General features: G+C 45.9%; 2 protein-coding genes across 13 annotated transcripts in view; one reads left to right on the forward strand and one right to left on the reverse strand.

Annotated features, from left to right (window-relative positions):
• The first annotated feature begins 1871 nt into the window (after positions 1-1871).
• On the forward strand, positions 1872-14726 carry kif9 (kinesin family member 9). 2 transcript variants are annotated; one of them, XM_064941703.1, is made up of 21 exons: positions 1872-1958; positions 2077-2185; positions 2504-2669; positions 2890-2996; positions 3185-3415; positions 3910-3993; positions 4145-4237; positions 4408-4555; positions 4929-4993; positions 5105-5182; positions 5526-5594; positions 5767-5871; positions 6331-6386; positions 6609-6699; positions 6904-7040; positions 7174-7323; positions 7429-7637; positions 13217-13396; positions 13798-13913; positions 14112-14216; positions 14546-14726. In XM_064941703.1, the coding sequence occupies exons 2-21, from the start codon at positions 2084-2086 to the stop codon at positions 14642-14644; spliced, it is 2391 nt and encodes a 796-aa protein (XP_064797775.1). In that variant the 5' UTR covers positions 1872-1958; positions 2077-2083; the 3' UTR covers positions 14645-14726. The 2 variants fall into 2 exon arrangements, with proteins under 2 accessions (XP_064797775.1, XP_064797774.1); XM_064941702.1 differs by having other exon boundaries at positions 7174-7637.
• Positions 14727-15794: 1068 nt separating this feature from the next.
• Positions 15795-25894, reverse strand: part of scrib (scribble planar cell polarity protein) — a 98858-nt gene continuing 88758 nt past the window's right edge. For 4 of the 11 annotated variants that reach the window (XM_064941706.1, XM_064941705.1, XM_064941709.1 and 1 more), the window contains 10 exons: positions 25619-25792; positions 24942-25104; positions 24099-24315; positions 23843-23935; positions 23493-23675; positions 22106-22245; positions 21835-21872; positions 21300-21374; positions 19266-19320; positions 15795-17943 (listed from right to left, as the gene is read on the reverse strand). In XM_064941706.1, coding sequence (XP_064797778.1) covers positions 17831-17943; positions 19266-19320; positions 21300-21374; positions 21835-21872; positions 22106-22245; positions 23493-23675; positions 23843-23935; positions 24099-24315; positions 24942-25104; positions 25619-25792 — 1251 coding nt within the window. In that variant the 3' untranslated portion in view covers positions 15795-17830. Of the gene's footprint in view, positions 17944-18941; positions 18972-19265; positions 19321-21299; positions 21375-21834; positions 21873-22105; positions 22246-23492; positions 23676-23842; positions 23936-24098; positions 24316-24941; positions 25105-25618; positions 25793-25894 lie in introns of all 11 variants that reach the window. The other 7 variants (XM_064941712.1, XM_064941711.1, XM_064941715.1 and 4 more) reach the window with 5 other exon arrangements.

Below are 25894 nucleotides of genomic sequence, written 5' to 3' on the forward strand. Positions count from 1 at the left end.
CTTTTCAACGCCAGTAAATAAAGATGTAGGGATATTATATATGATGGGAAACATTTCCGTAGTGCAAAACTAGCACAGTAAACCTCAAACATGGTAGCAAGATTAAATCAGAAACCTTTCTTCAACAATATTATTTAAAGGTTTAGTCAACGAAATGACGTTGCACCGCAGATATTACCATGAGCAAGATCCAAGACTTCACTCTCACACAGTATCTGCACACGGGTTCGAGTAACTCTTAAAACGTGGTAGCCACGGGACTAAAAACAGTGGAGAAATGTAGCCTTGCGCACCAACACTCTTGGTTGTTGCAGAAATTAACCCACTACGCGGTTTACTTTGTGCAGCTACATCATATCGCGGACTAACTAGAGTCTAGTAAAGTGAGTAATGATTAAATATTCACCTCATTATAAACACACATTGTAGAAAAACATGTCCTAATTAAATCACACTGCCAGATTGAGGTTTACGGTATTTTTTCACTGGTCTGTGCTCTTTTGCACCAGGAAAATGTCGCCCGATGTGTTATATACATCATGTATTATACACACGTTTATATTAGATACAATCGCACTGTGTAAACATTCATGAATATGAATCCAAAGGCAGTACCTGCACTGCACACTTTCACAATTATCAGTCTTTCCCACTAGATCGTGCCATTGTGGAGTGGAGCTATACAGGTTGTCAGGGCTGTGTCAAAAAATCTTTCCAGCCTACTGCTTACTAAAAGTACTAACGATACTTTATACTAGTTAGAACAGACTAAATAGTATGCAGTAAGCAACAAATATGAATATATTCAATACCGTGAGTACAATCATTTGGTCATGGCCCAGGTCTCAGTTTCTCTCCCCTTGATTGTGGAAGTACGCTGGGTTACATTTATTGAGCATTCTGCGCTGTGTTCTTGCAGTCCTTCCAAGGCATACTCCTAGGGAGAATAGCAACAGTGCTGAAATTTCTCAATTTATAGACAATTTGTCTTACCGTGGACTGACTTTTAGAGATACTTTTGTAACCCTTTCCAGCTTTATGAAATGCAACAATTCTTAATCTTAGGTCTTCTGATATCTCTTTTGTTCGAGGCATGGTTCACAATCAGGCAATACTTCTTGTGAATAACAAACTCATTTTGTGAGTATTTTTTTATGGGGCAGGGCAGCTCTAATCGAATTCTCCAATCTCGTTTCATTGATTTGACTCCAGGTTAAATTGACTCCTGACTCTAATTTGCTTTTGGAGATGTCATTAGCCTAGGGGTTCGCATACTTTTTCCAACCTACACTATGGAATGTCGTATTCAATATAGACAAGAACAAATACAATAATTTGTGTGCCATTAGTTTAAGCACATTGAGTGTGTCTATTGTTGTGACTTAGATGAAGATCAGATCAAATTTGATATAAAATTTATGCAGAAACCCAGGAAATTCCAAATGTTTCACATGCTTTTTATTGCCACTGTACATGCAATGGCAGAAATAGACAGGATTCCAGGGTCGGGGTCAATTCCAATTTAATTTGAAATTCCAATTCAATTCTGGAATGTAAGGATGAAGTGGAGAATTTACTTGGAATTGAATTGGAATTGAAAAAGAACCAACCTTGGAATGGAATTAGAATTTAATTGGAAAAGCCATACTTTTTGGAATGGAATTGGAATTTCGACTGTCTGAATTGGAATTGAAGAAAAAAAACATCCTTGGAATGAAATCTAGATTTGTAAAACTTGAATTGATGCGTTTAATATTTTAACGTCCAGGCCCGGATTTTTCTACTCATTCCATTTCTGTCTCCCAAGCAGGATCCCACATACACGCCCACTGTTTCCATGACAATCGATGTCAACATATGGGAACATTTTGATTTCGTCTACACAATCCACAAAACAGCTTATTTATTTACTAGCTAGAAAAACACGTTTGATGTTTACAAATTATCAATAAATACGGGTAAGTAGATGTGTTTTTGCCTAAGTTCTTAAGTTGGTATCTGACAGTAGCTAGATAACTTAGCTAGGTGGCCCACAACATGACCATGACTTTTGCGTCGGACCTGTTGTCGTTCTAGAAGTGCCATGATGATTGCCCACCCCGGCAGTGAAGTGAGGGTGTTAATTCGAAGCCGACCGACTGCTAATTTTGCTCAAGAGCTCATTGAATACCTACCAGACGGACAGGTATGTTTTACAGTGTAATGTTGCAGTTTCCCCTCCAATCTCATTTGCTCTATGTAAACGTGACATTTTTAACTCTGAATTTGAGAGTGGTGAGTAACTTAACGAATATTACTAAACAATGTGGCAAGGTTATAGGTTGTTGAAATTACAGATTTTGTCATTCATTTAAAATAACACAGCCTTAATATGCATACATGAGACACATCATATTGATCTCAAACCACATTATTAACCCTAAACAGGTTAGTTTGTTGAAGGAGTTGATGAGCAGATTCTTATAATTGCTTCAACATGGCTATCTGTGTGATGATCTCTCAGACAGTGAGTGTCCACCAGAGGAAGGACTCCAGGAAGGGAGTGGTGAACAACCAGCTGAGCTCCTGGTCGTTCCGGCTGGACGGGGTGCTGCATGATGTGTCCCAGGAGGAGGTATATGGCCGCGTTGGGCGAGGGGTGGTGCTGGGAGCCCTGGAGGGGTACAACGGTAGGCTAACTCTGTCCCCATGTTTTACACTACCATGGTCATAATTTGATTGTATACCAGTCTGATTCTGCTCAAAGCCAATGGCAATGCAAGAATGTAGCGAATGTTGAATGCAGAAACAGTCAGGTGGGTACACAGGCTAGGTAGTTAGTTCTGCCATGCAGCTAGAAAAACTGAGGTGATACCCCCCCCCCCCAAATCTTGCTTGTTTTACTCTTAGGCACTGTGATGTGTTTTGGGCAGACGGGGGCAGGAAAGACGTACACCATGACTGGAGCCACAGAGAATTACAAACAGAGAGGGATCATTCCTCGGGCCCTACAGGAGGTAGACCAGGACAACTTGTCACCCGATACTTACTGACAATTTACGCCACGTGGCGCACTTGAAGTCATTCAACCCTGGATTACATTGGCTACCAGTTGTTTTACCTGCCCAAGTCTAATGGACCAAAGTGAATGGCTTTTCAGTCCCCACACATTTCCTGTTCTTCTCACCCTGGTCTCTTTGATCAGGTGTTCCATGAGGTGGAGCAGCGTTCGGACCATGCCTTCAGCGTCCACTTGTCCTTCCTGGAGATCTACAACGAGACTCTTGTGGATCTGCTGGCGTCTGTACGGGGTTGCCCAGGGGTAGGGCCAGGGGGCATGGCGGTGGTGGAGGAGGCAGGGGGAGGGGTATCAGTCAGGGGGCTGTCCCTGCACCCCGTCCACAGCGAGGAGGCAGCCCTTAACCTGCTCTTTGAGGTGAGTGCTAAATACCTGTATGTAAGCCTTCCGAGTGGCGCAGTGCTAGCTGTGCCACTAGAGATTCTGGGTTTTCGCAGCCGGCCGTGACCGGGAGACCCATGGGGCAGGAATGTCGTTGTCCCATAGCGCACTAGCGACTCATGTGGCGGGCCAGGCACAGTGCACGCTGACACGGTCGCCAGGTGCACAATGTTTCCTCCGACACATTGGTGAGGCTGACTTCTGGGTTAAGTGGGCATTGTGTCAAGAAACAGTGCGGCTTGGTTGGGTTGTGTTTCGGACGATGCACGGCTCTCGACCTTCGCCTCTCCCAAGTCCGTACGGGAGTTGTAGCGATGAGACAAGACTGTAACTACCAATTGGATACAACAAAATTGGGGAGAAAACTGGGTAAAATAAATAATAAATATATATACCTGCATGAAGTGTTGTACATCTGGACAGGTGATGGATATTTGTGTGACGAAGGGTCTTCTTTGCTCTACATTCAGGGAGAGATGAATCGCATCATCGGAGCTCATGCCCTGAACAAGAACTCCTCCAGATCTCACTGCATTCTCACTGTCCACATTGAGGTAAGGATGGCTTAGACACAACTCACTGCTTCACTGCATTTTCTCCAGCCTTATGAATGTATTGTATAATGTTGTCTTGTATATTGCAGTGTGGCAGCCATTCTATAGTTCTGTAATGTGTCAATTCATGTTATCAATTTGTGTTTTACAGTCTCGCTCCCGTACTCTGTCCGATGCAAAGTATGTCACTTCCAAACTGAATCTGGTGGACTTAGCCGGGTCAGAAAGGCTGGGCAAAACCGGAGTGAGTTTCAAAGTGGCATCATACCTGACTTTTTCTCATAGTGTTATGTTGTCAGTTTATGTATTTATTGCAATGAGCGGATTTCAAGTTTTCATGACTAAAGACCCCAGTTCCTGCCAGTTCTTAGCGCTAACCCCCATATCCAACTGTGTTCTCCTCTCTGTGACCAGTCTGAGGGTCAGGTGCTGAAGGAGGCCATGTACATCAACAAGTCCCTGTCGTTCCTGGAGCAGGCCATACTGGCCCTGGCAGACCGACGCAGGGACCACGTCCCCTTCAGACAGACCAAACTCACCCACGCCCTTAAGGACTCATTAGGTGAGCCAAACCCACAGAGACTGGGGGGTTAGGAGATCAGTACCAGAAGGAAATACTGTCTCTGTCAAAGGGTTCAATCGTTTTTGAGTGTTGGCTGAGGACATTGGTAGTACATCCACCAAAGCCAAATCAGTACAGAGACGAGAGCAATGGTCAAGTTATCAATTTGTAGTCCAAGTGATTTAAAGGCCCAGTGCAACTGTTTGTATCTTAATATCATATCATTTCTGGGTAACAATTAAGTACCTTACTGTGATTTGTTTTCAATCAAAATGGTCAAAAAGAAACAGACAGCTTCATAGCAAGAGTCTTTTCTAGGGCTGTCTGGGAGTGGTAGTCATAAAATCAATATAATCCGCTCTCCTCTCTATAGGTGGGAACTGCAACACAGTGCTGGTGGCCAACATCTATGGAGAGGCTTCTCAGATAGAAGAGACAGTAAGTATGGAGCTGTGTGAGAACGGCTTCTTCCTGTAGTCCTAGTTTAGTGTTGTTTCCTATAGTAAAGTGGAGACCTGTGATGTGTGACCTGCTCTGTCTCTACCGTAGCTGTCCACACTGCGCTTCGCCAGCAGGATGAAGTGTGTGCAGATGGACCCTGTTGTCAACGAACACACCAACCCTGTGGTGAGATTATTATACCTCAACTTCACACACCAGAACACATTTGGATTATGAAAGTGGATTAATTACTATAACTCTATATCATATTGATTGTTGTTTGTCCATTGATTATATTCCTTTCGGAAAAAACTGTTTCGAAGGTCATTTGTACCTGGAAGGAAACCTGTAGTATTGTTTTTTGTTAAGGTTATACATTGACGATAACACTGTCTAAAGATGAACAGCATTGTAGAAATTGAAGAATTGGTATTGAATTGATAATTGTATTGTTATGGGGGCAAGACATGCGCAGTGATTAGCCAGGGTTGAATGGTATCTGATTGGATGTGTGTGTTGTTTTGTGTAGCTCCAGGTCAGGAAGCTGGAGAAGGAGATCCAGCTGCTGAAACAGGAGCTCAGCATTCACAACACACTGGTGAGTGTCCTCAAGGAAGAAGAGAAGAGTTCAATGTTGAAGTATTAAGTATTGCTTGGTTTAGCCTGAGTCCCAGATTTGTTTGGCGAGACAACACAAACAGGTCTTAGACCCAGGCTATGGTTTTACTAGAGAATAAGACCAGGATATGTGATTGTGTGCTGGTGCGCAGGCGAACCGCATGGGCATGTCCTACGACGCGCTGTCAGAGACCCAGGTTGCAGAGATCCAGAGTCAGGTGCGGAGGTATCTGGAGGGCAGCCTGGACGAGATCAATGTGAGAACACCCTGATACAAACATTCTCTCCCAGTGGAGAGATGGATTTTTGATATGATTTATTAGGATCCCCATTAGCGACAGCTAGTCTTACTGGGGTCCGACACATAACGAAAAATACATTGCAGACAAAATACTTTGCAATTTATATACATTTAAAAACATGAACATGTAGTGTGTGTGTGTGTACCTATGACGTACACATACATGCCAGTACATACACACAACAAGTGAGTCACGTAGGTCACATGGCGGAGATTATCACGCCACATATGGTTATAAGGCACAGTGTAATAACTAAAATGGTATCCCTCTGGTTATGACTAAAACTGTATCCTTCAAATAAACCATTATTTCTACAGCGCTTTTCATTTCAAAGAGAATCATGGAGCTAACTTCTTCTAGCATGGCTGATTTTCATACTGTTTTATCTCCCCCATGTCTGACTTCTCTCCACAGATTGTGAGCATCAGGCAGATCCATGAAGTGTTTACCCAGTTCAAGCAGGCCGTGCAGTGAGTAACAGAGTCCCTAGATGTTGATCTAAGGACAATTTGACACATTTCCCACACATGGTTAAGGTCAGGATTGGGGAGATTTAAGCTAATACTAGATCTTTGCCTACAGGAAAAGTTCTACCTGCTGCGTGAGCATCGCTCACCAGGCAACCAAGGATAGGATCAGTTTATGTTATTGGTGTTGAGGTCAGTTTGGCATATGTGTTGTGTGTTGAACAGGCAGCAGGATCAGAAGGTGAAGGCCCAGCTGTGTCAGAACTACACCTTGGTGGAGAAAGCCCAGAGTACATCTGGCTCCACTGCAGCCAAGGTCAGTCTCTGCCTGATGCTTGGACCGGTGGCCACCAAGATGGTGCTGTTTCAAACCTCTTGCATATGTCAGTGGTGAATTTGTTTATATTGTTTAAGCAGGAGGGTCAATTGCAAACCAGTTCTCATTTTCCGTAACGTTGACTTAGCCAAAAGGCTCAAAAGTTGTTGGTACAGTTTTTAAACGAATGCTGTTGTATCATAGTCACAGGGCTCCCAAGGCACGGTGGGAGTGGTGGAGGGCCATGGGTTTGGGGTGGGGCTGGCAGTTCCATCAGATAGGCACATTCGGCTCCTGTCTCCAGGCAGGACCAAAGCCATTAAGACCAAAGAGCTAGCAAGGTCAGTGTCCTGACTCCTGAGTACGGTCCATTCATACTGCCTGAGTAACATCACTGTTAAATCCTTCCCTTCTCATTGAAAGCCAATGTCAAGACCATCTTTTAATGTAACCCCCCCAACTGTGACTGTCCAGCCAGGGGAGAAAGGAGGCTGTGGAAGCAAGGAGTCCTGGTCCAGGGAAGCAAGTGGAATCTGTGAACCCGGTCCAGAGAGACCGTGAGGGTCGCGAGCATGACCCCCAGAGCCAGGAGCCTCAAGGACCACAGGAACCCCTTAGGACTGAGTATACACACACCTATGTCCCTTTATACAACATCTGTCCTGTATATTACATGTGTTATTCTATGCACAGGGACAACATGTCTGATCTAGTGTTTCTCCCCACCAGCTCCCCTCCCCCTAAGGCAGAGGCCTTTGAGGACTTCAAGGCAGAGCGGGGCAGCGAGATCAACCGCATCCTGAAGGAGAACAAGGTGGTGCTGCTGGAGCGCCGCGCCCGCCTCCGGGAGCTGACGGAGTGCGTGAACACGGCCAAGAGAGAGATTGACAGCACAAGCACCGCCCTCCACCAGTGGAGAGACAAGAGACAGAGCCAGGGTATGGGAGCTCAAAACTGTGTGTGTGTGGTTGTGTGTCAGACCTACAGTACCAGTCAAAAGTTTAGGACACACCTACTCATTCAAGGGTTTTTCTAAATTGTATTATTTTCCACATTGTAGAATAATAGTAAAGACATCAAAACTATGAAATAATTATGGAATTATGTGGTAACCAAACAAGTGTGAAAAATGAGAATATATTTTATATTGGAGTCCACCATTTGCATTGTTAGCAGCTCAAATAAGAAAAGGGAAATGACAGTCCACCATGAAGGTCAGTCAATCTGGAAAATGTCAAGAACTTTTAAAGTTTCTTCTAGTGCAGTTGCAAAAACCATCAAGCGCAATGATGAAACTGGCTCTCATGAGGACCGCCACAGGAAAGGAAGCCCCAGAATTACCTCTGCTGCAGAGGATAAGTTCATTAGAGTTAACTGCACCTCAGATTGCATCCCAAATAAATAAGATACATCTCAGAGTGAAGGAAAAGCAGCCAACAAGTGCTCAGAATATTCCTCACGAAGCTGGTTGAGAGAATGCAAAGAGTGTGCAAAGCTGTAATCAAGGCAAAGGGGGACTACCTTAAATAATATAAAATATACTTTCATAGTTTTAATTTAATATATAATAAAAAATACTCGGCAAGTCAGTTAAGAACAGATTCTTATTTACAGTTATGGCCTACACTGGCCAAACCCAGACGACGCTGGGCCAATTGTGCGCCGCCCTGTGGGACTCCCAATCATGGCCGGTTGTGATACAGCCTGGATTCAAACTGTCTGTAGTGACTCCTCTAGCACTGAGATGCAGTGCCTTAGACTGCCGCGAAACTCGGGAGTTTTCATGTCTTCACTATTATTCTACAATGTAGAAAATAGTAAACATATAGAAAAACCCTTGAATGAGTAGGTGGGTCCAAACTTTTGACTGGTACTGTCAGTTCAAATACTATCTAGGATACTTCAATTACTAAAGCCTGGTGGCATTGGGGTGTCTGGTGATGGGGGCAGGAGTGAATGCACAGAGAGCCTTTAATCATACCCCTTCATGTCAGCGGGACAGAGCTATTATGATCGCCAGCAGTTGGGACTTGAGTGGCAGCTGCTCTTGGCAGAGCCCTGTGTGACTGAGCAGCCTATTTAGGAGCCACACTGCTCACCCCAGCTGGGGAGAGGCCTAGAACAGGTGGCCTAAAAATTGCCCACTAGACTACCGCACCTATCGGGAGTTCCACTCAGCGGTCGAAAAATGCACAAGAAAATAATTCCCCTGAAACTGGCAACATGGCACATCAGAACTCTTTTGGACACTGACAACGATAACGATAGACCCCATCGGAGAACAGCTCTTGATTGCCGAGAGAATTAAGGCGCTACAACATTGACATCGCTGCCCTGAGTGAGACCAGGTTCCTGGATGAAGGTTCCCTGAAAGAGGAGGGAGAAGGCTACACCTTCTGGAAAGGTTATCCTCTGGGTGAACAACATCAGCACGGTGTGGGACTGGCAATTAAGAACAGCCTCTTCACCGAAACACCTTCACCGAAACATCTGTCGGCATAAGTGAAAGACTCATGTCTCTCCGTATCCCTCTAGGCAAGATTCACTATGCCACTCTTCTCAGTGCATACACATCGTTAGCATCTGAAAATGAGGCAAAGGACTGCTTCTACCAGTCACTAGTTGAGGCACTTCACCACATCCCCAGGAATGACCAGAACTTTCTGCTGGGTGCCTTCAACGCTAGGGTGGGAATGGGACAGAACAACAGGATATGGAGCGGAGTGCTGGGTAGGCATGGTGTTGGCCAGGTCAATGAAAATGGCATGAGACTGCTAACTCTGCCAAGTATGATCTCATCATCACTAACACCTTGTTCCAGCAGAAGAACAAATACAAAACATAATGGATGCATCCACACTCCAAACACTGGCACCTGATCGACTTCGTCATAGTGAGATGTTCTGACACCAATGGCGTTTTGCTGACTTTTGCGATGAGGGGCGCAGAATGCTGGACAGATCACCGTATGATACTGGCTAAACTGCAGGTGAGTATACCCTCCCCAACTCCTGCAGAAGTCCAGTAAGAGGCGTCTGCACTGTACCCGGTTTAAGCTGCAGTAAGGGATGGGTTCCATCCCTCTCTCGCTGAGAGAGATTGAGCCTCTTCTGAGCTCAGAGGACCCCATTGACCAGAAGTGGGTATCTATCAGCTCAGTGCTCTATCAGGCAGCGGCCCACTCCATTGGCTACAGAGGTAGGAAACATCAGGACTAGTTCGATGAGAACTCGGACACAACCTTACTGAACAATATGCACAAAGCGCACAGGGCTACTCTCAACAGCCCCACATCTGCTACCCTCCGCCAGCAATGGTGAGCATCACGCAAGGAAGTACAAACAACCTTGCTTGCTTTGCAGAACGAATGGTGGATGAATAAGGCACAGGAAATCCAAATTGATGCCAACAAAAACGACATGCACAATTTCTACAACACAGCTAAATCTATCTAAGGCCCTAGAAGTTGCTCAATCACCCCTCTGAAACCAGCCGACGATCTGACTCTCTTGAAGGACCAAAACCAGATTCTGTTGAGGTGGGCTGACCCACTTTGAAGCACTACATAACCAGACAACTCCATCCTGGAAGAACTGCCTGTCCGTTCACCCATTCAAGACCTCAACCATTCGCCAACCTTCCAAGAGGTGTTATCAGCTATCTGTTCCCTCAATAACAACAAGACTTCTGGCGCTGACATCATCCCGGCTACTTAAGAAGGGAGGTTACTTCTGCACCAGAACTCTCCACCAGTACATCACTGAGGTTTGGGACCGGGAGATCATCCCCCAACAGTGACGGGATGCAAATATTGTAACCATCTATAAGAACAAGGGTGACAAGTCCATCTGTTGGCGACAGCCGGGGGGCATCCCTTCTTGTCGTTCTGCCCCTGAACAAGGCAGTTAACCCACTGTTCCTCGGCCATCATTGAAAATAAGAATTTGTTCTTAACTGACTTGCCTAGTTAAATAAAGGTAAAATAAAAATAAATAAAAATTGCTGTTGCTGAAAAGGTCCTGGCCAAGGTGATGCAACATAGGCTGGTGAATAACATTACAGAAGAACTGCTGCCAGAGTCACAATGGAGCTTCAGAAAGAACAGGAGCACAGCAACTCCAGGAGAAGGCCTTTCATAGCCTTTGTCGACCACTCCAAGGCTTGACACTGAGCAGGGACCTATTATGGGGGATTCTACCCAGATTTGTCAACATCCTTTGCCAGTTCCATGATGGGATGATGACTCGGGTGGCCATAGGAGGGTAGGAGTCAGTGCCCTTTGGAGTACGCATTGGTGTGAGGCAGGGGTGCGCGCTGGCACCTGACTCGGGTGGCCATAGGAGGGTAGGAGTCAGTGCCCTTTGGAGTACGCATTGGTGTGAGGCAGGGGTGCGCGCTGGCACCTGTATAACATCTTCTTAACATCTTCCTCCTATGTGTCACCCAGCTTGTCCACAAGGAGCTTGAAGACAGCAGTGGGGTTGCGGTGGACTTCAGGCTGGATAGAAACCCATTCAACATCAGAAGGCTCCAAGCAACCACCAAGGTTTCGATGGAGCAGGGTCTTGAGCTGCGGTATGCTGATGACTTTGCTCGTGACCCACACTCCGGAAGACCTCCAGTCTGTCCTTGTAACGGCTGTCAGAGTCAATAAGGATGGGACTGTCTCAACACCACCAAGACAGAGGTGGTCGGCCAATGGAGATCCAGCCCTCTACCCACCATGTCTTCACCATGGAACACACATCACTAGCAATAGTCCCGCCATTCAAATACCTGGGCAACATCCTCTTGGAGGACTGCATCATCGACTTTTTATTTTTATTTTTTTTTACCTTTATTTAACTAGGCAAGTCAGTTAAGAACAGTAACTGACTTGACGGCCTAGGAACAGTGGGTTAACTGCCTGTTCAGGGGCAGAACAACAGATTTGTACCTTTTCAGCTCGGGGGTTTGAACTTGCAACCTTCCGGTTACTAGTCCAACGCTCTAACCACTAGGCTACCCTGCTGACTACGAAATTCAAAACTGGATCAAGCTAGCCTCAACTGCCTTCGGGGGAAACTCAGATGCACGGACTTCCAAAACAGACCAAAGTCGCCATGTATCAAGCCGTCTGCATTAGCACACTACTTTCCACCTGTGAAGCCTGGATCACCTACAGGCCTATTTGTACACAGTGCCTTCCGAAAATATTCAGACACCTTGACTTTTGCCACATTTTGTTTACGTTACAGCATTATTCTAAAATTGATTAAATAGTTTTTCCCCCTCATCAATCTACACACCCTACCCCATAATGAGAAAACAGTACATAAGTATTCAGACCGTTTACTCAGTACTTTGTTGAAGCACCTTTGGCAGCGATTACAGCCTCGAGTCTTCTTGGGTATGACGCTACAAGCTAAGCACACCTGTATTTGGGGAGTTTCTCCCATTCTTGTCTGCAGATCCTCTCAAGATCTGTCAGGTTGGATGGGGAGCGTTGCTGCACAGCTATTTTCAGGTCTCTCCAGAGCTGTTCGATAAGGTTCAAGTCCAGGCTCTGGTTGGGCCACTCAGGGACATTCAGAGACTTGTCCTGAAGCCACTCCTGCGTTGCCTTGGCTGTGTGCTTAGGGTCATTGTCCTGTTGGAAGCTGAACCTTCACCCCAGTCTGAGGTCCTGAGCGCTCAAGGATCTCTCGTACTTTGCTCCCTTTATTTTACCCTCTATCCTGACTAGTTTCCCAGTCCTTGCCGCTGAAAAACACCCCCACAGCATAATGCTGTCACCACCATGCTTCACCGTAGGGATGGCGCCAGGTTTCCTCCAGACGTGACGCATAGCATTAAGGCCAACGAGTTCAATCTTGGGTTCAACAGACGAGAGACGAGGGCTAGGGCCATTCCCCCCAGAAATGTCCGGGAACTTGCAGGTTCTTGGTGGAAGACTGGGGTAACATCTCACAGCAAGAACTGGCAAATCTGGTGCACTGCAGTACTTAACTAAAGTAGAGACTGACTGTTACTTTTGATTTTGACCCTCCTTTGTTCAGGGACACATGATTCAATTTCTGTTAGTCACATGTCTGTGGAACTTGTTCAGTTTGTCTCAGTTGTTGAATCTTGTGTTCATACAAATATTTACACATGTTAAGTTTGCTGAAAATACACGCAGTTGACAGTGAGAGGATGTTTCTTTTTTTCCCGAGTTTATATTTATACACGTGTGTGTGTGTGTGTGTGTGTGTGTGTGTGTGTAAAATGTTTTTAAAATACAAGTGCTTGAATGTTAGAATGTATTTGGAAATACACTTGGAAAGTACAGGCATGTACTTTAGGAAATACTCAAATACAAACAGGGTGAAAAGTAAGCCGGTACAACATGAGCCTATAATTAAAACAGAGGTAAAGAAAATGTAGGCTATTTTACATTCACATTAAAGTAGAAACGCATGCCAATCAGACAAAAGGTCCATTCATTTGATTGCTGTAGCTATATTTGTATCGTGTGTGTGTGTGTGTCTTCCCGTAGGTCAGTTTGTAAGTGCGGAGGGGGTCCCAGTGCTGGATGAGGCAGAGCTGTCTCTGACCCTGCATCTGAGGGAGTTGAAGACTCAGTACCGACAGCAGTACGAGGAGCTGCGCGGCACCAAGGCAGAGGTCAGCTACTGCCAGCACCTAGTGGACCAGTGCAGGACGCGCCTACTGACCGGTGAGCATTCAAACTCTGGCTTCACACCCACTACTTCCGTTCTTCACACCAACTGTCATGACTCATCATGGGAGAAGACAGTTGTTCCATGACTGATTCTGAATAGCCCGAGATAAAGTTAGCACGAACCAGGAGGACTCTACCAGCCAGTTCCAAAATGCTCCCTACCCCTCCCCCTTGGCCCCCTGACCCCTAGATGTTTGCAGATCTGTAGGGGCTGGATAGGTTTAAGCAGTGCAGTGGTGGAGTTTCCACCATATATGGCTTCCACCTTACAGATCTGCAGGGGGAAAAAAGTGGCCAAAGGGAAGAGGTCGGCAGTGATTTGGGACTGGCTGTACCTCTCAGAAAGCCACAGGGTGATGGTCCCACATTGACAGCCTGTCCCTTGTGTATGTCAGAGTTTGAGAGCTGGTATAATGAGTCCTTCCTGCTTCCTGAGGAGGTGCAAGCCATGCTGAGATCTGGAGGACCCATCAGGCCTGGACTGGTGCCTGTGTACAAGGCATTGGCACTGGTGAGTCTGACCAGCCCATAGGGGTCTGGTCAAAAGTATTGCACTATATAGGGTTCCATTTGGGACATAACTGTGGTTTTAACAGGAGACAAGTCATTCATATTTCATCGTTACAACTGTGGTTTTAACAGGAGAGAAGTCATTTATATTGCATGGTTCCAATGTCGATCTTAATATCTTATGGTGTTTTGTCCTCAGGAGGAGGATGAGCAGGAGCACTTTGAGCGTCTGCGCTATGAGCTGCTGGCAGACAGTCCCAGTGCCATCTCCTTCTACAATGCTCAGAACAGGACTGTACAGAGGGTCAGTCTCGTGCACACAAACGCACTCTTATTGTGGGTAATGAATGAGTAACATTGTCACTTGTTCACACACAGACCAAAACAGCAGTATGGCTATACAATACTACTATAGCAGTTGTCACTCACACACTAGAAGCCTGTTAATTACCCCACCCACAAACAGACTTCATCCCAAATGGCACCCTTATTGCCTGCACTCCTTTTGCTCTGAGCCCTACAGGCCGTGGTCAAAAGCGGTGCACTATAAAGGAACTATAGTACTATTTGTGAAGCATCCAGAGAGTAAATGTATGTGTTCTGTTTGCCTTCTGGTCTCTCCTATCTGTGCAGAGGAACTACAGCAAGGCCATGTCTCAAACACCAGTCCAGAAGACTACACCAAGGGGCTCGGGGAGAACCAAACTGCCTGCCATTCTCTCGGTCATCTGAAGGAAAACTGCTTGATTCTATCCATTTCACCAATAATTATTGCCTCGGATTTGTCCTGAATAAAGACACACTGGCGACCTAACGTTGTTTTTAATTTGATCTACAAGTGATTGATTACTTCTATGGCAGTAATTTTAAAAATACACACCAGGATTCAAACCAAGGTATTGCTGCATGGCTACCCTCATATTACACCCTGTGCCATTAGAGCACCTGCCAGCCTTCTCCTGTTTAGGCTCACCTGTTGCTTTCTAGCTTATGAAGCTTGTTTATTCAACTTAAACAGTTGTTAGGAAACCAAAAATAAAATTGGGTAATCAAACTAGCAACCTGCAGCATCATAACCCAAGTTTAACACCTGCAAATTAAGGGATTATTTTACAGTTTTGGCTCCACCCACTAATTTAGCTAATTAGAAGGCAACCACACCTGGATTCTGAACATTCAACCAATTATTTTTGTGATGCCCTCAGAACAAGATCAAATAAGGAAACATTGGGCTTGATTCAAACAGAGGCTCTGAATTTAGAGTACCAAACACTATTTATACCTAAATGACAATCTCTTCAAAGTAAGGGCTCTATGCAATCACGAATTGGCGGAGATTCAACGTGATTGAATTTAAGGTAAATGTTCCCATGTTAGCAGAGTTCCTTCGCGGTAAACCGCTGCAGGTGTCAGCCCAATAGGAAATGGCCTTTACATAAAGCCATAAGTTTGGTTGACGTTCTCAATTATGCGTGATTCTTTGTAGTGAGATTTGCAATTATTGCTGTATGTCCGTCAATTTAAGTGATTAAAAAAACAAGTGACGGTAGTATGAAAACAAAAAATATGCATTTATCAAGTTTACGTATGTAAACTTTTGGACAACACTAATATTAAATCGACAAATACCAAAAACGTAATGCAGAAATGTGTTAAAGCCAGGCACCACAGGCTGAAAAGGTCATTTCCAATTGAGCCGACCTTGTGTAGCGTTTACCGTGAATGCGAACTCCGGTTACATTTAAAGGCAATGGATTTAAACGAGCTCCTTGACTGCGTGAGAAATAGGTTCACTGCAGGTTGTGTCGGATTCCTCATCAGTTTGGACAGATTCCAAATAGATGAATCTAGATTCTAGAATACAAAGACACAATGCAATGAATCAGCTTGTTAAATGAAAAGTAAATTTTATTGTTCCTGAACGACAAAATAGACTTCTTTGGTTGTACAAATTCACTAGTTACAGTCTTGGATGAGCTCTAACCCTTGACCCCAGCACTTCTGCCCTTCTCCTCTGACCCATTTGGAAAAACAACAGCCCCAAGAGAATTCAGGAAGAGATAACCAAAAAAAGATCAAACAGTTCTGCCTTAAATGTAGTGAATCCCATTGTCTGGAAAGTTTTACCTACTAAGAAAATCAGCCATTTGCAAATGTTATCAACCTAACTGAATTTCAGTCAGGGAGAGCAACACAGAAAGCTATGATTAAAACGCTCTTCTCCAACAATGCTGCAATCAGATAACATCCACTGACAGCAGCAGGTAAAGCAGAGGAGAAAGATTGAGAATGATGGTCGAATGAGATTGAGAGAGATTAACAAAATGTTTTCTGCCTCTACAGGTTCTCACAGTAAAGCCAATATACATGCAGAGAGAGCGAGAGAAAAAGAGTGAGAGAAAAAAAAGAGCAAAGGCGAGAGAGCAAGAGTGAGAGCTCCCCAGTCCAGACACTTGCTTGGTCGTGGCTTCGTAGACTGGCTCAGTTCCGACCGTTAAGTTTTGCTTTCCTTTTAGTATTTTGTACATTATTCACACAATGATAAAGGATTTTCAGTGGCGTCAGATTTAAATTAACCAAAGACAGATACAAAAATAAGCAAACACCTGCTACCTTCACCTGCCAAATCTGGAATACCATTCAGATATGAAAGATATGAGTGAGATTCACATTGACAAATTATGTCCCCAAAAAGGGCTGGGAAAGTACCGTATAATGTCAATGGAGATGAAGCTGATACTGAGTTTATGTTCACAAATTGACAGGCATTTTGAATTAGGACTAGAGGCGCATCAGATTTCCGTCAATATATGCATGTCTGCTGGTCTCTCCAGTGTAGTTACATTCTCTAGAATGGGATTCTGACAGACTCATAAACCTGGTCGAGGACAGCTCCTTTACACTGGTCCACTGAGATCAGTTTCCCTACAAGAGTATGTGACAGCCCGTACATGTACCATGCTACATTAGGGACGTTTCATCAGTCAAAACCTGGTTTAGGCCGGTGCAGCAACAAAGTGAAAACAAATGTATTCATTGGCCCAGAGAAAAAAAAAAAGAAGCGGGTTGAGGATGATTTAAAAAAAAGGCGGTTGCCTCATAAGATTATGAATATGATACCATATGCTTTGATGTCATTAGGATAAATAAAACGCTATGCACTGCGCCATTGTTTGGTTGTACAGGGATTAACAACAATGTAATACAGGGGAGGCTTCAGATTAGAGTAATAAAACGCAAGCAAAATAAATTATTTAAAAAGATTAAAATGTTTTCTGAGCAGTGCGGCAGTGCAATCGAGATAGGTACGTAGTGTTTAAAATGCATTGCACACGTGGCAGTGAAGGTAGCAGTATGTTCCCACCTCCTACAATATATACACTCCCCCTCCCCAAAGCCCATTAAAAACCCTGACATTTCACAATCTATTCACTGAAAACCTCCAAAATAGCATCTGAAAAGTTAGTATTACAGCTACACATTTCATTTTTTTTCTCCTTTGCTCTTCCAGAACACATTTTTCTTTTAAAACGGCAAAAAAATCAGAGGCGCAAAAATAAAAACATAAATCGCCTGTTAATATAATTCAGCTTCTAAAACGCAAACTGAAGAAAAATAACCCAAATTAAAAGGAAAACGTTGAAACGAAATGCTAGCCTCACAGGCCCTCCTCCTCCCTGGTATCGGGAACGTTGGGCCTTGTGTTGATGCCAACTCATCCTCAGACTGTCAAGGCAAGACTGGCACGCAGGACATGACATGGTGTGTTTGTTGATTATCAGCATCATAGTCTCTGCAGTGGTTACATGGGAAGCATCTCCCAAACTTGTGAGTGTGTGTAGTGTATAGTGACTCAGCGCCACCTGTGTGTGTGTGTGTGTGTCACACCCGAGTCTCCTGCGGTAGGTGTGTGAGGTGTTATGTGGGCACGGCGGTCTCCAGGCTGCGGCGGCCCTGCCTCAGCTTGCGCTTGTTTCTGTAGAGGGCCATCTCCTCCAGCGTTGAGGTGGCAGTGGGGACCTCAGCGGGCACTGGCGGGCACAGAGAAACCAATATCAACATAACACACTGGAGACTAAATCTAGGTTCACCTTTCAGTGAATCATACAGAGAACAGTTTCCCCCAATGCCAGAGCTATGGCCAGTAAGAGCAAGCTCTGCTTTGAGAGAGAGGAGAGGGAGAGAAAGCGTGGCTAGTCTGCCCAGCAACACCAGCGATACAGTTCCTAATAGGCAGGGGGCTGAGTGGGGGAAAGGAGAGGCTTGGTTCTGAACAGACGCAGTAACCTTATCCCAACAACACCAGCAGCTGCAAACCAAACTGTCCCATTTGGAAGTAGAAATCGCAAAAAAGTTGGATTGAATGAAGGAAAATGTATTCGAAATAATTGGACGCTCAATGTCTTGAAGGGGAAGTGTAGTATTTTACCAACTTAATGTTAGACGGTTCTTCACCCTGAAAGTAGCTAGCACTGGCTAAAGTCTGCTTAAGTTTGTAGTGGGCTTTTTAAAGAACACAGAACCATTGATTAGTTTCTTGGCCCATAGACTACTTTCAAGGTGAGGAACCATCTAAAGTGAAACTGCAAAATCCTCGACTTCACCTTTAAGTCTTTGGTTTAGTAAATTTGAGTTCATGCAGGATCTGGATCAGCAGTATTGTGAGTTTAACACACCAAACAATGTGTACAGTACTGTAGCATGTTTGAAGGACCTAGCAACAGTAGCTGGTTGATACCTGAGGAATGGGCAAGCTGGAGAAGCCATCAATGGTAAAGAAAACCCCCTCCCAACGTTGGAAAACATCCCTTGCCCTGATGCGTTTGTAGCCTCAACAACGACCGACACTGTTACAAAGGCTACAGCAATATCAGGACAAAACCATTCCCTTCCACACACACGAGCGAGAGTGCAAGAGAGCGAATGGTCCTACTACACGACACATTAACGCACAGCAGTTCACACACTCAGGCCAAAGTGCTCACACACACACACACACATTCAGAAACACGCAGTGTGTGAATCCTACCAATAGGAGTCGCTTATCCCTGGAAGTCACCTGAATCAAAGGGATAAAAGTGATCAGGATAACATATTGTACATTATATGGGCGAGGGCTGTAAAATTCTGGTCATTTCCCCAAAATTGCCAGGTCCCGGTTGGACAATTTCAGGAATCAGGAGGGAATAAGCAGGACATCTGGTAAACCTGGCCATTTAGGGAAAAGCTAACAGAATTTTGCAGCACTTGGGCTTAATCCTAATGAAAGTACCCTATTTACCAACAGAGATGCTGGACCTCACATGCTGTGGTTGTCAAGAGGTTTTGTAGACCCTGACCAACTGACACTCACCAGGGTTACTGGAGCCATCGTCAATGAACTGAAAGTCGTCGACCGTGTCAGGGGACTGCAAGAGAAGGACACAGAGAGAGTGTGAGTGGATGAAGACCAGGGAATGTGGCCACCTTTTATCCCAGGAACACCTTCACCAAGTTGGGTTAGGGGACTGGCAGTGGGTAGGTCTTGACCCAGGCAGTCACTTTGGCAGCAAGTGGGGGGAGAAGGTAGGTAGGTTCCACCTGCCCACAGCCTGGTCAGGCTGATGTTAGGAATCAGGAAGTTAAAAAGGTACGGTTGTGTTAGTCCATCAGTTCCGGGGGTTGTTCCATCACCCAGGTACATCACAGAGAGCAGCTGTTCACAGGCAAGGAACCATTACAAGACACTGAGCAGAACCACAGTCACCGATGCAGCAGAGAAAGTCACAGCCCACTACACAGGTACTGGACTAAGCACACACAGTAGCCCATCTTGGTGTGAATTCAACACTCATACATGCGTCCCGAGTCTCAACACTTCAGCACTTCCACACTCCCTGATTTAAACCTTTAATTCCATCATAGGGAATGTGAAGGTGCACTCTGAGACAAGGGTGGAGAATCAGAACGCAACCATACAGGGTGCACACGTACACCGAGGTCAACACACATTGTTAAAGCCCACCAAATAGCAGCTCAGTGACCGTATTCCAGAGAAGTTCTGCACATTCCAGTGTCCCCCTGAGTTAGTGGGCAGCAAATCAGTGCAGACTATTGGCCTCTTTAGTTCTACTGGATTTCGGTCACGAGGCACATGAAGTCTAGGAAAGCTGGCTTCAAGAACATCAAATTATTAAAATGGTGGAACTATTTGAGTGTATAGCCATGTTATTTTTACTAGTTATCCCTCGTGTCATTATTTCAATTTAATATTTTTTTTCATTTCACTGTTAGTCTACACCTGTTGTTTACGAAGCGGGTGACACATTTAATTTGGTCTTCATTAGTTAAGAACAGCATGTTAAATATAGAACCCTAAGGCCAAATTACAACGGGTGCAGTGGAGGAATATTTGGTGGCCTTTCAGTGTGGAAGACTGACTGAAAAAACATTTAATCCACAGATACCATCCAAAATAACATTACAGAAGAAGCCATAAACCCCCCCCCCCCCCCCCACTCAGGAAATAAAGACTGATAGCAGTACAGGCAACTACAAAATACTGGACCAGAACCCATCACAACAACTGAGAAACAAGTCTCCCTGGCCCCAATGGAACCCCCTGTTTCCCCTGTAGACTCCTCCCCATGCAGGCTGAGATCCAAGCTTAGGGAGACATTCTGTTTAGCCCAGGATGTTCCCATCGCCAATATGCTGGTTAGGTTAATTGATAGACTGGAAAATTGTATGCACCAGAAGTCAAGAGCATGACGGAAGATACCAAATGGAGGATGCTGTGTCGTTAGGTCTGCCTGGTACTGGGAGACGGAATTAGGAACCAGGACAGACCGAGCTCAGCCTCAGCCATGGACAGTGAGAGGGAGAGCGAGAGTGGCTGAGAAGGAGGGAGAGATGCAGTATCTGGGCAGTTTGTAGTTGCTGGCTGTGTAGTGGGGCTAAAATCACTGGTTGGTGAGTGTTGATGTTGGGTGAAAGCTGGTTGGTTAGTTGGGTTGAAAATAAACAAAGGGATTGGTTGGTGAGTGTTGGATGGTGAGTGGGAGAACAGGGATGAGGGAAAGCTTTAAGTGGAGGTGAGAGGTCATCCTGATAGGAAACCCGGGGCCTCATTTAATTACGTGGTCAGTAGCTTACTGGTGTGTTAGTGTATTAGCATGTTTTTTCCAGGAACTATTCATCAACTAAATCAGAGTTAACAACTGGCAAGCCATATGCCTCAAATGGAGCAGGGAAAAAAAATCAAATCAGGTGGAGAGCCAAAATGGCGGCCGCTGTATAAGGTCTGATTACTGGAGGACGAGAGGGGAGAAAAGGGGGACTGGGGCAGAGGCAGCAGGGAAAGCCAAAGGGAGGGCTGGGGCCTGGGAGCTCAGCATGCAGGCAATACCTGGATGTCGTATACGGGTTTGGAAGAAGGAATGGCAGCAAACTGTCGGTAGTCAAACTTCTTTTCCGACAGGGACTAGAAGGACAGCAGAAAGGAATGAGGAAGAGGTCAGGAAAGAGGGAGAGAGTGAAGGAGGGACAGGGAAAGTGAAGGAGAGAGAGGAGGTAGCAGGTGGTGGATGGATGACTCATACTATAGTCCAGTGTGGCTTATGGAGGGAGAGGGATGTGATTGGCTGTGGTGATGATCCTGGCATTTGATTGGCTGTAGTGATGATTGTGTAGAATGGTGGAGAAAAATGTCAATGCGCCTTAAAGCCCATTAACAAGAACTTTTCTGTCTACAAATAAACACACTTGAAGGTGGAACACCTCTCACCGGAACAGCTACTTAAAAAGATAAGGAAGGCAAAAGTTAGACTGTTATTCTCAGTTAAAATGAGCTCTGGCTGTCCAAGCAACAAGACCCTAGATTGAAAATGGTCAGTAGAGACATCTCTACGAACACAAAAAGCAGGAGAAGACTCCATCCTTACCAGTCTGCCTGGTGACGTCACTCCTCTGGGACTGAAATCTGTACAAGACAGAAAAACGAGGTGGGTTAGGACACTATTAGTCTGAATCCAGTCGATGATTGAGGCGCCGCGGTATTGAGTGAGAGTGTGTCCCAAATGGCACCCTATTCCCTATATAGCGCACCATAAGACTTGTCAAAAGCAGGGTGCCATTTGAGATAGACATTGAGTGAGAGTGAATTAATGTAGGGGCTGAGCTGTGTGACAATACATGAGACAACCACTGACATACCTTCCAGAGGGGTGGGGGATGGCGTGGGGGCGGGCGAGGGGGACTTGGCCAGCTGGTCTAGTGTGCCACGCTTCTTTCCCTCCCGAGACTTAGCAATGACCATCTGAGCCTTCAGAGCATCCTGCTCCAGAGACTTCATCCTGTTGGAGAGAGAGGACACCATCAGATAGAGAGATGGACAGGAGAGATGGAGAGAAAGTGAGATAATGAATGAGAAGAAGGGAGAGAGAGAAGTGAAAGAAAAGAGATGAGTGAGGGAGAGGATACTAAGGCACGGTGCTCTAATGGAGTGGCGAGGACAATCAGACAACACCAGCTGTTGGGTGCTCCTTGTCCTGGCCTGCTGTGGCTCACTCAACACAGAAATGCTCATTAATAAAGACTACAGTATCAAGACTAGCATGGCAGACAGCATCCAGGAGAAGGACTACCTAGACAGGCCCCCAGCTCACAGACTGCTGCAGCCACACTGTTAGTACGACAAAAGATGGAGTAAAACCAAGAGACGAGCGAGGGAGAGCGAGAGAGAGAGCGAGAGAGAGACGTAGATCATAACAAAGGAAGAGACAAAGCTAGCGACTGAGTGAATGGACGCAGCCAGCCAGGACGTGCAGAAGCGGTGACGTCAAAAGCAGTCGGTGAAAAGCACAGTTAGAGGCACAGTCGTATTGAGTACACTTGCTTGGACCCCTAAAACTCAACACCCCCCCCCCCTTCCCCAAACCATGGCACCCCACAGCAGCACAACCCCCACATGGGTGTGTGGGCCTGGGCCAGTGGGTGAGGTGAGCAGACCTGAGCTGGGAGGCAGCGGAGGAAGCGGCAGCGTTTTGGGGCTGAGGGGGCGGCACGGTGCCCTGAGACGCCCTCACTCGCGACTGGTAGAGCCTCTTAGCCAGGTCCTGCTCATACTGCCTAACATCCTCCTCTAGGCCATAGGGCCTGCTCCCGCAACGAGGAGGGGGGGGGACAGGAATACGCACAGAGGGACGGGCGGATAGGGGACACAGAGAGAAGAAAAAAAAGCAGAGATGGGAGATAAAACATTGAAACGAATAGGAGAGTGTGTGTCAGGGGAAAACCAATGAGACCAGTCTAGCAGAGATGAAAACAGTGAGAGGGAGGAGATCAGAAGTAGATAGAATCTCTGACAATTCCATGAGGAAAATATGAGAAGAAACATCTGACAAAAGCAAAGACAGTAGAAACACAAAAAAAGAACTTGGGAAGGAAAATAGGAATATTGGCCCCTGCTGTTTTCTACTTGGCTCAGTACTTAAATCAATATATTCGGTGTCCTTTTTATTCACACATATTCAAAATGTCCTTTTGTGAGTGTGTGATTGTGTAAGCGTGTGTGTGATTGTGTAAGCGTGTGTGTGTGTACCTTGCTGCCCTCCACATGGCTCTCTTCTCGGCCTCCAGAGCCCGTTTCTCGGCGGGGGACAGGTCTTTGTCTCCGGCCGGGGCCAGCTCTGGACTCTGCATCCTCAGCCGCTCCTGTTGCCTCCGTTCTGCCTTGGCCGTCCGGATGGGAGCCCCCGACTCTCCAGGGTACACTGGGATCAGACTGGAGGAGGGGGTGGAACACACAATGTCAAAACACATACACACTTCAGGAGACTCGGTAGTGTTACACAAGTTCGGGAGATGCGACCTACTGCAGAGACTATGATGCTGATAAATCAACACGCACGGATATGGCTTAAAATCCAGGAAGTGTTAGGTTGTCTTTACCCAGTCATGGAGTTGGGCCGCTGCTGATCCAACCTGAAGCTCTCCTCTAAGGAATTCCTCTGGGAGTCTCCTTTACCATCCACTGACGAGGGCCTATTGGCACAACCATAAATAAGGGAAGATTAATACACTGAATTAAACATTTTAAAAATTTCACAATATAATCTCCCATTACTCCAAACAAACATTTGAAAATTATGAGCAATCAATTCATCTTGATTTAAAGTTAATTTCCTAACAAGAGAATAGGCTGTACCCTGAGCTGCCACAGTAGCTAGGGGGCGTGGCGCTGTAGCTGGGGGGCGTGTTATAGTGCCTGGGGGGCGTGGCCACAGGCTCCACCTTGTACTCCACCCCATCCAGCAACACCTTGCCCGTGGCCTTCAACACTCCCATCTGCGTCGCCAGGTCGTCCTCCTCCTCATCATCGTCATCCATCAGGTACTCCCGCGCCCGCTGCTCGAATCTCCTCTCTGGTTTGGTGGTGGTGCAGAATGAGTTCCATTAGGATGAGATTCATCAAAGTCTCAGTGTTTCCCCCAACAAGTACACATTGTTTGTTGTAGCCATGAACAAGCACACCTGATTCAACAAGCCCTGGAGTTGATACAGGTGGATTTATCAGGGGTAACTTAAATGTGCGATCTTGCGGGTAGTCAAGGACTGGTGTTGGGGAAAAACTGGTCCATCTGACCAAAATAAGTTTCTTTGAGCAACTTTCCCCAAATTCCCAGGTTTTCCAACCCCCCCCCCCCCGCCTCAAAAAAATCTAAAATTCCCAGAATCATGAAGGAATAAGCAACTACTTAATTATCCTCCAATACAGGATTTCTGGAAACGGGAAACCCTATAATTATATATTTTTTTAATTCTCAATTGAACCTTTATTTTACTAGGCAAGTCAGTTAAGAACAAATTCTTTTTTACAATGGCGGCTTAGGACAACTGCCTTGTTCAGGGGAAGAACGACAGATTTCTACCTTGTCAGCTCAGGGATTCGATCAAGCAACCTTCCGGTTACTGCCCCAACGCTCTACCCACTAGGCTACCTGCTGCCCCTAGAAGTGGGTGAAGGGTATTATTTGGCTCGCTGACAAACCTTCCTCCTCCCTCATCTTCTTCAGGTCATCTGCTCCCACCAGGGACACACGGCCTTTGGGCTTGCTGTCGGGCGTCTGCTGCTTCATGTCGATCTCAAAGTACTTCTGTCTGTCCCTGAAGGAGCGCTGCTCTGGGCTGTCTCTGCCCCCAGGAGATGGAGTCTGTAGGGGATAGGAGGGTTAGGATGGAGGCAGAGCAACAGTCCTCAAACATGACCCACACCACCCTCTGGAATGGCCACGGGGACCAAAGACGACATCATTTAGGGTTTGACGTGCAGAACCAAGTGCTAAATGTGAACACATGCAAGATCCCACAGCAATTATTTCCAAACATGCAGATTTGAGATAAACCACCATTTTGAACTGAGAATAATCAGTTTTGAAGATGAAGTTTTTACAGTATATTCAGCACAGTATTCGTTGATTGTCAAGCAGTAGGTGGGAAAAAGATCAATTAGGCAGTTGAATCACAACCCAACACCACGAGCTACGATTCATTCTGAGAAGGATGATTGATTGACAGGATCCTACCTCTGACACTAAATGTAGCACCGGCACCCCATCTCTATGTAAGTAACAGAGATATAGACACTGCCTTCACCACCAAAGCGAAGGGGACCGCAGCTTGATCTGAGCCCGATTACGGGTACCCACGGCGGGGGAGGGGGGGTACCTTTACGACCATGTCCATTGAGGCTCTGGAGAGGCGTGGCACTGCCGCCAGACTCATATAGTCCCGACGGTCAGAGGAGAGGGAGGGTCGGGGAGAGACGTGGGCTGCCAGACCTCCACCTATTCCCCCGTCCCCCTCTACCTCATCCTCAAACACCTCGTTGTTCAGCTCAGGCTGAAAGAGCCACAGAAGTCGTCATGTGACCGAAGTGTCAGCCCAACGGGACATGACTAACCGCCAATGTCACTTTAATACAGGTTTTCATCTGCACTTCTT

The sequence above is a fragment of the Oncorhynchus masou genome, chromosome 28, assembly GCF_036934945.1.
Source record: "Oncorhynchus masou masou isolate Uvic2021 chromosome 28, UVic_Omas_1.1, whole genome shotgun sequence".
NCBI classification, from domain to species: domain Eukaryota; kingdom Metazoa; phylum Chordata; class Actinopteri; order Salmoniformes; family Salmonidae; genus Oncorhynchus; species Oncorhynchus masou.

Bases quoted from the DNA above. Each gene is read 5' to 3' on its own strand.
- kif9 (XM_064941702.1), top strand. From the start codon at position 2,084: ATGATGATTGCCCACCCCGGCAGTGAAGTGAGGGTGTTAATTCGAAGC. The intron at 2,670-2,889 runs GTAGGCTAACTC...TTTTACTCTTAG, and splicing joins AGCCCTGGAGGGGTACAACG to GCACTGTGATGTGTTTTGGG. The intron at 6,700-6,903 runs GTCAGTCTCTGC...GTTGTATCATAG, and splicing joins CTGGCTCCACTGCAGCCAAG to TCACAGGGCTCCCAAGGCAC.